We start from the raw sequence: 8,266 nt of genomic DNA on the forward strand, positions 1-8,266 counted from the left end.
TTGGTTATTAAGCAGGTCGTAGGTTAGGCCTATACTCACTAAATAAACCGACAACAAGTAGGGTTAGGGCTATCAACTATTGCGCAATTTAAGAAGGCAAATAGGCCTAAATCTGCTTTGGTTTATCGTCTATGCGACATCTCAAGAAGGGGGCTTTGCCAGCCAACCGTGACTCACACCGTCCTCTCGCTTTCTTCTGGGCGCGGAGAAAGAGAAAAGCATAATCCAGTGACCCTATACCAGAGGAAACAATCACCACAGCCGGCAAAAATGGTGGTGGAGTGGACAGAATTTGAGCGCGATACAATCAAGGACATCTTCTCTAAGATCGACTATGACGTGGTGGGTCCCGCCGCCCTCACAAGGTAGGTTCATCTTGCAAAAAAAATAATCGAACTCCACGAAAGATATTGATGTTCCCAAATCGTAGGTTGTCTCACATTTTGTATTCCCCATCCAGGTGCCTGGTTGTGTACCCGTGGACTCGGAGGTACTTTGGAAACTTCGGGGCCCTCCACAACGCCGAGGCAATCATGGGCAACGAGATGGTGGCAAACCACGGGAAAAAAGTGCTCCACGGAATGGACCGAGCCGTGCAGAACATGGACCACATCAAGGAGAGCTATTGCGAACTCAGTCAGCTGCATTCCGATCAGTTTCACGTGGACCCTGACAACTTCAGAGTAGGCCTAAGCAAGCCTCAAATGATTCTGCATGGATATCACCACAATGATAAATATATATAAATTAGACACGTTTTAATGGGAATGGTTTTTTTTTCGTACCCCCACAGCTACTTGCTGACTGCCTTGCAATCGCCATTGCCACCCAGTGGGGGAGTGCATTCACCCCGGACATCCAGGCCGCGTTCCAGAAGTTCTTGTCCGTCGTCGTCTTCTCTTTGGGAAGCCAGTACCACTAGTAGCGGTGCATGGACAGTAGGACTACCGTAAACAACAACATCAACAACAACAACAACAACAACAACAAATGCACTGTTGGTTCATTTCAGAGGACCGGGGAACTTTCCTCTGTCAAACCAATAAAAAACCATCACCGTATATGTTTTTCACTCTGTAGCCAAAATATCCTACTTAATTATAGGCTCCTAAGGCTATTTATTCAACTAAACAAAATTTAAATGTGCCACTTTTTAAGTAGAATATATGAAGGGCTGCAGCACTGCTCATAGGGCTGGGCTGAGAGTGGGATTGGGGAGGATGCACTCGTTTGCACCACCCAACAGGTGCCCTGATTGGAGGACGCCAACTTGGAACGTCTGAAATACATTGGTTACCGTGCAACAGGTGACACTAGGTCATGCATCGCTTAGAATTACAGATTATTTGTATTGACCTGTATTGTAGTTTGAGGCTAAGCACCATTTTTTCCAAGAAGACCTGAGATTATCAAATCGAGTTTACACCTCTTCATCATGAAAAGCCTACACTACAAAATTATTTTTTCTAATAACATTAACAGATAACTAAGCAGTAAGCAAACAGAGTCTACTTTGCAATTAAAATATTCTATAGGCATACATATATTTTATAAATATTTGCTAACAATGCTATAATCCGTCTAGACCTATATTTAACCTGAATATTATATAAAATATTATTTGAAGGCTATATAATTTGTGAAATCAAGGTCAAGCGAACAAGTTGCAAAGGACATGGTTAACTGCGCGATTCAACCGCAATGGAATGAAATAATGACAATGGAAAAACAATAATGATGGGATTCAAACTTTTATTCATATTTTTTCAACAGAAGACTCAACAGGAACCTGATACTGCAATCCATCCTTTTGTCCGCCTATTGCATATTGTCCCAATCTCAGTTTATCGGTACTTCTCGGACAGAGCCAGGGCCACAGCACACAGGAACTTGTCCACTGCCAAATGAGCCATTGGGGTGAAATCATCAGGGAACATAATAGCCATAACCACCACGATGTTGATTGAGAGAAGCTGTAGGAGGAAAAATACATTAACTATGATTATTAAAAGACCTGGATAATAATAATAATAATAATAATAATAATAATAATAACAATAATAATAATAATAATATCACATTGTGTTGAAATTGATTTCAACCACTTTCCTACCACTGACCTTGAAGTTGGTGGGGTCAACTCTCAGCTTGAAGGCGTGCAGCTCGCTCAGAGTGAGGAGGCCCCTTTCCAGGTCCTCGATCTTGTTCACAGCATCTCCGATGCCCATCATGATGACCTTGCCGTGCTTCTTCACTTCAGGGGAACCAGGGCTAAGGTTCTTCCAGTGGCTGAAGTAAGTCTTGGTCTGCGGGTACACAGCCAGCATCCTGGGAGGGGGGACAAAAGTAAATACATTAATAAAAATAAAAAAAACACAGCAAATTATTCAAGTTTCTTTCCCCATAACTGTAATTATAATGGCTGGAGTAAGCACACCTTGAAAGAGCATCGGCGCCGATAAGCTCGGCCTTGGAAGACATCTTGCTCCAGAAGAGCTTGACGGTCGCCTTGTCCTTTGCTGTGAGGCTCATCTTGAATAGTGTGGTCAGATTGGACTCTGTGGCACAGTTCAATATGTAGCTAATGCGCCGAAGTGGGCTCTTAAATATGGAATAGGGAGTGGGCGCAACCGGGGTCCACACCTCCGAGATAGAAGACGCACGGTGGCCCGTTCTGGACGCGTTCCAAATGGACGCGCTCCAATTGATAGCAGCATGCCACACCGGCTCTCACGAGATAGATGCACACCTCCATCATCATCGACGCCCACTCTGTGAGTAAAGTTCAAATTAGTAATAAGTAGCGTAGGTGTGGCTGCATCCTTAACGTATTAAATGTGTGAATGTTAAAAGAGACAATGTAAGCGGGAATTTGCTCCATGAACAGGCGTGGCCAGACTGGTGATCCTGACATTTTCTCAACACTTTAAATGAAGTGAGTTCATTCAATTCAAGCGTTCAGCCTACGACACTTTGTGCTGTATTTGCTGACGTTATATTGAACATCTGACATTGGTGACGAATTTAGCAATAGTAGCAATTGACCTTTTCTGTGCCCAGTAGATTCAGATTGGGGGATTTCAGGATCACAGTTAAGACAGAAACCTGTCAGAGCATTCCATCGAATTATTCTGACTGGATCTCGAACTAAATTCCAACCGAAAACCGATTGTTCTTGGTTTAAAACGTGGGAATGTTTTAAACGAAGTACAATGGATTTTGTGGGAATTTAGTTCGTAAAACAAGTCAATGTTTTAAACATAGGAATATTTTCAAAATGGGATGAGTCCGCCTGCAGAAAGGTAGTGGTCCTCCTGGCCCCCCAGTGCAGCCGGAACCACTCCAAGCTGGATCTTCTGAAAGCATTATATATATTAGGCTCGGGAGGAGTACAAGTGTCTTAACATACACCAAAATAAGTCTAGATCATTTCTATTTATTCTAATCCTCATCGTTTTTTCTTATTCTCATTCTCACCAAGTCAATTTCCAAGTGGCAAAACAAATTAATTCTGAATCTGATTTTATTCGGAAAATGTATAGGCCTGAAAAATATGGTTATATATTTGTGCATACATATATAGACTTAATACAGGCTTAATTGTAGGTAAATAGTAATTATTCAATTAAACCCTCCTCATTTGCGTAAAAATGGGCAGTTTGGAAGGTTTCAGTATACTTATCTTAGCAAAAGTTTATGAAATGTTAGCGCTAATAAGGGCGGGTCCGATTAAGCGGGGGAGATAATGTTCTCTCTCTTACTAACCAATAGGCTCTGGAGATCCTATTCCGTGTGGGTCGGAGTATTTATTGCTATATAATGGTTAGATACATATTTATTTGTTATCCTCATATAGGCGTACACCGTGGATACTGTGTTTGAAGAATAAGAAGTTTAAAATGACCAGTGGCTTATGTGTTTTTCCCATGTCACTACATTTTCTTGGCATCGAACCCCATCGGACATGTGTCACTTTTGATAAGGTGACAGATGTCCAGTCAGTTGCCAACATTTAATATATTCCGCTCGCAAATTCGGTTCACTTGATGGATTGCCAAATGAGGAGGAGAATTCGGCTAATATAAATATCCCGATTCATTCCGAGTTAGTCAGACTTAGGCTACATTGAACCCTTAAGACAACGCAACAATGGTTGAATGGACAGCTGCCGAGCGGAAGCACATCGAGACGGTCTGGAGCAAGATCGACATTGATGTCTGCGGACCACTCGCGTTGCAGAGGTCAGACTTCAATTAGAATACAATTATATATCAATTGCATGCGCAATTTAGCTAAAATTGCAACAAATTGCAATAAATTGCAACCCATGCATATAAATATATATATTTAAATGAAATTTCATAAAATAGAAGAAATTAACAAGTAATCGACGATTTGTTTAGCAGATGCCTCAAAGTGACGAAGCACAGAGGGGCCTGCAGACATTTGGGCTCGAACCCAGCAACCTTTTTTTAAAATTTGGTATTTTTTTTCCTTTTAGATGCCTGATTGTGTATCCGTGGACGCAGCGCTACTTCGGTAGCTTTGGCGACCTGAGCACCGACGCCGCTATTTTGGGAAACCCCAAGGTGGCCAAGCACGGCGTCGTGGCCCTGACCGGCCTGAAGACGGCTCTGGACCACATGGACGACATCAAGTCCACCTACGCTGGCCTGAGCGTGCTGCACTCCGAGAAACTGCACGTCGACCCCGACAACTTCCGAGTAAGTCGTGTGTGCGCGCGCGTGTGTGTGTGTGTGTGTGCGTGCGTGTGTGTGCGTGCGTGTGCGTGCGTGTGTGTGTGCGTGTGCATGCTTGCAGGTGCGCTTGTGTGTCGAGAAAAAACGATAAAGCGAGACAAACTCATGACGTGGTTCAATGATGTTAGTGGTTAGTCGTGGATGTTATTATTCTTAACGTGTCCTGCATTATTAAGGCAATACAGATCTCTTATCTGTGTGTGTGTGTGTGTGTGTGTGTGTGTGTGTGTGTGTGTGTGTGTGTGTGTGTGTGTGTGTGTGTGTGTGTGTGTTTCAGCTGCTGTGTGACTGCCTGACCATTGTCGTCGCCGCGAAGATGGGGAAGAAAATGAGCCCCGAGATGCAGGCTGCGTGGCAGAAGTACCTGTGCGCGGTGGTTGCCGCCCTGGGGAGACAGTACCACTAGAAGATGTGTGTTGACGCTAGGGGGGGACAACAGCAAGCTAGAACTTCAGTGACAAACCCAAAACTGATAATTTCATCTGTCAATAAAACTATTGTTTAACAGTCGCCTTTACATCCACCCCCTTACTGACGCTCATCTTTACCAACTGGCAATTAGCCCTCAGTCAGAGTTGAAATAAGTGCCTCAAAAATGACTTAAAGGAGAAAAAGGGGTTGCATGCAATAATGTCATGTCGATTTTTGAGATCTAATAAGATATCCTAACTATGGCAACGGCAAATAGCACACACACACACACACACACACACACACACACACACACACACACACACACACACACACATATGTGTGTGTGTGTGTGGAAGAGTTGCATTGTGTATATATACATCCATATATATAGATAGATAGATAGATAGATAGATAGATAGATAGATAGATAGATAGATAGATAGATAGATAGATAGATAGATAGATAGATAGATAGATAGATAGATAGATAGATAGATAGATAGATAGATATATCACTCATAAATATGATATTTGCTCAGTGTTGCAGGTTAGAATGGCTTCATGGATTACATTTCTATCTCTATAAAAAACAATAGATAATAACGATCATCCCAGGCAGCTACTGATGACAGTAAACATAGATATTGTTATTCTCACCCTCTCCCAAAGTTCCATCAAATCAAAAGTTTAAGAACATATGTATATATCTTATCATTCATCAAGGTGATGTCTAATCATGAGGGCTTAGTTAAGTATTGGCATAATATTATAATCACCAAATGGACCAAATTACGCCTCTGGAAATCCTCACAAACATGCGTGATTGAGAATAACATTACATCTCACAGTAACGCACACATCTTTTGCAGCGCTGACTGAGAGCGCGCCCATGAAATATTGGTCAGCAATAGATTACTAATAAAGGCCTAAGACAAACGAACGTCAGAGTACCGTACATAGAGAATATATCCTCCTATCATCTATCAACAGTCGAAATAGACACAAATAATGAAAAAAGTCACCTTCTTTTTTTGGCCACATGCATATCCGTGCTGCAGTGTCCGACAATGGACTCAGGAGTGGACGCGCTAGAAACCTCTTGAGAAAACACTGCTTCTCATGCCTGAGATAAGAAAGCAATCTTGGAATATATCCAATATTGTTTGGTAACGCCCATTCTAAAAATAAACTCAAAAATGGGTGCGAAATTGCATTATTCTCCACCGAAAATGCTTTACCGGGAATCAATCAATGGCATGACCGTGAATCGGAATGCACATTATTTGTCATGCTTTTTCAAGTCACACAAGTCAATCTCATGGGAGAGGTCAGATCTTGATCTGAAATACAATCTTGGCAACTCCTCAAACTGGTAGGTGGAGTCCAGCATATAGCCCTATAAATAGAACATCCATCGTTGGAGTACAGTACAGAAGACAAAAGCTTACAACATGAGTCTCACAGACAAAGACAAGGCCCTCATCAAGGGATTCTTTGCCAAGGTTTCCAGCAAAGCGGTGGAGATCGGACACCAGACGCTGGCACGGTAAACAAACTGCTCTTTTTAGAAACCACATAGGCCATAACGCATATTGTTACTCTCAGAAACTATCCACTTGATGGCTGACTTATTTGACATTTGTCTCTCCCCCCTCCATCTCCATCTTCAGCACAATCGTCGTCTACCCCCAAACCAAAGTCTACTTCTCCCACTGGAAAGACCTCGGGCCCGACTCCCCCAACATTAGGAAGCATGGCTACACCGTGGTGAAAGGGGTCCTGGATTCCGTCGTGCTGATTGACGACCTCGTCGGTGGTCTTCTCGAACTCAGTGAGCTTCATGCTTTCCGTCTGCGCATTGACCCTGCAAACTTCAAGGTAAACTTGTTCAGGTGTAAAATAACGATCAATAAAAGGCTCTCATCATTCACCATCCTATCATTGTAATAACAGAACAAAATTAATTAAATCTAACCATTTGTATTATTATTTCTAGATCTTGAACCTCAACCTGGAGGTCGTGCTGGCAATGATGTTCCCAGATGAGTTCACTCCTCAGGTGCATGTGGCTGTCGACAAATATTTAGCTCAAATTTGTCTGGCATTGTGCGAAAAGTATAGGTAAAAACCCAATACGAAATATGCGAAATGGTCATCATCGGCACATGTCTGCAACGAAATATCTGCAATGTTCATCGACACATGTCTGCAACGAAATATCTGCAATGTAAATCATCGACGCATGTTATATAAAATAAAGCAACAAAAAAAAAATATTGCCCTCGTTTTCATATCAAGATTGTAAATAGCTTTAAACTCAATTGTAGTTCATTTGATGTTTTATTTTATTGTATTATAATTGTTTATTACTAGGATAAATGAATTAGAACAACTGGAATGCCAGTTGTTGCAATTTCTTTACACCTTGATGTCTGCAACGAATAGACCATATAGTCCATTTTGGAATCCACATTTATTTTATTTCTTCCAAATGAACAAATACTTTGGCAACACACAAACTTGCACAAGTAGTTAAAACTTAAACCAAAGAACTGTGAATATGTGACAATATAAAACCAAATGTATAAAAAGACGAACAGTTAAATTAAAAAAAGTCTATAAAAATTCTATTACTCAAAAGTGTATATTAAAAGAGTGGGAAAAATATTCAAAAGTAATATAAATTCTGTCATTGATACAAATTTAAAAAGAATTTGACTTAATGCATCACCACAATTTTTCGAATGACATATATTATTTTGATACTCCTATCTTACACATCACATCCTTTACAAGGACTCAAGTCACTTTCTAGATGCCATAAAAGTTCTAACTTCCATTGGATCACTCAAACATTGTCTTTGACATCCACGTCCAACGCCAAACCTTTCTAGGACCATTCCAAAATACCTTCACGGAGAAAACAAACAAGACCAAACCATAGACTACAGTACTATACATTTTAAAAGAAACCTTGTCAATTATTGACCCTCTGCAACTGCACCGGTTCACACACCTGCACGCAACTCACTGTGTGGAAGAGTTGCATTGTGGGATACATCTTTGGATCCGTTTTAGGAAAGAAAAAAGAG

At 41.3% G+C, this 8,266-nt stretch overlaps 4 protein-coding genes across 4 annotated transcripts; 3 read left to right on the forward strand and 1 right to left on the reverse strand.

Moving 5' to 3' along the window:
• The first annotated feature begins 180 nt into the window (after positions 1-180).
• On the forward strand, positions 181-1,054 carry LOC307082464 (hemoglobin subunit beta-like). The gene is made up of 3 exons (XM_079746054.1): positions 181-365; positions 461-683; positions 794-1,054. The coding sequence occupies exons 1-3, from the start codon at positions 271-273 to the stop codon at positions 920-922; spliced, it is 447 nt and encodes a 148-aa protein (XP_079602180.1). The 5' UTR covers positions 181-270; the 3' UTR covers positions 923-1,054.
• A 681-nt stretch (positions 1,055-1,735) lies between these two features.
• LOC307082466 (hemoglobin subunit alpha-2) lies at positions 1,736-2,597 on the reverse strand. Its single transcript, XM_079746056.1, has 3 exons — positions 2,438-2,597; positions 2,121-2,328; positions 1,736-1,973 (listed from the first exon to the last, which is right to left on the reverse strand). Exons 1-3 carry the CDS (start codon positions 2,530-2,532, stop codon positions 1,845-1,847), a joined length of 432 nt encoding a protein of 143 aa, XP_079602182.1. The 5' UTR covers positions 2,533-2,597; the 3' UTR covers positions 1,736-1,844.
• Positions 2,598-4,080: 1,483 nt separating this feature from the next.
• On the forward strand, positions 4,081-5,270 carry LOC307082465 (hemoglobin subunit beta-1). Its single transcript, XM_079746055.1, has 3 exons — positions 4,081-4,241; positions 4,502-4,724; positions 5,038-5,270. Exons 1-3 carry the CDS (start codon positions 4,150-4,152, stop codon positions 5,164-5,166), a joined length of 444 nt encoding a protein of 147 aa, XP_079602181.1. The 5' UTR covers positions 4,081-4,149; the 3' UTR covers positions 5,167-5,270.
• A 1,355-nt stretch (positions 5,271-6,625) lies between these two features.
• Positions 6,626-7,299, forward strand: LOC307082467 (hemoglobin embryonic subunit alpha-like; the record flags this gene model as incomplete). The annotated part of the gene is made up of 3 exons (XM_079746057.1): positions 6,626-6,720; positions 6,845-7,052; positions 7,171-7,299. The coding sequence occupies 3 exons, from the start codon at positions 6,626-6,628 to the stop codon at positions 7,297-7,299; spliced, it is 432 nt and encodes a 143-aa protein (XP_079602183.1).
• Positions 7,300-8,266: the final 967 nt, after the last annotated feature.

The sequence above is a fragment of the Pollachius pollachius genome, assembly GCF_949987615.1.
Source record: "Pollachius pollachius genome assembly, chromosome: 11".
NCBI classification, from domain to species: domain Eukaryota; kingdom Metazoa; phylum Chordata; class Actinopteri; order Gadiformes; family Gadidae; genus Pollachius; species Pollachius pollachius.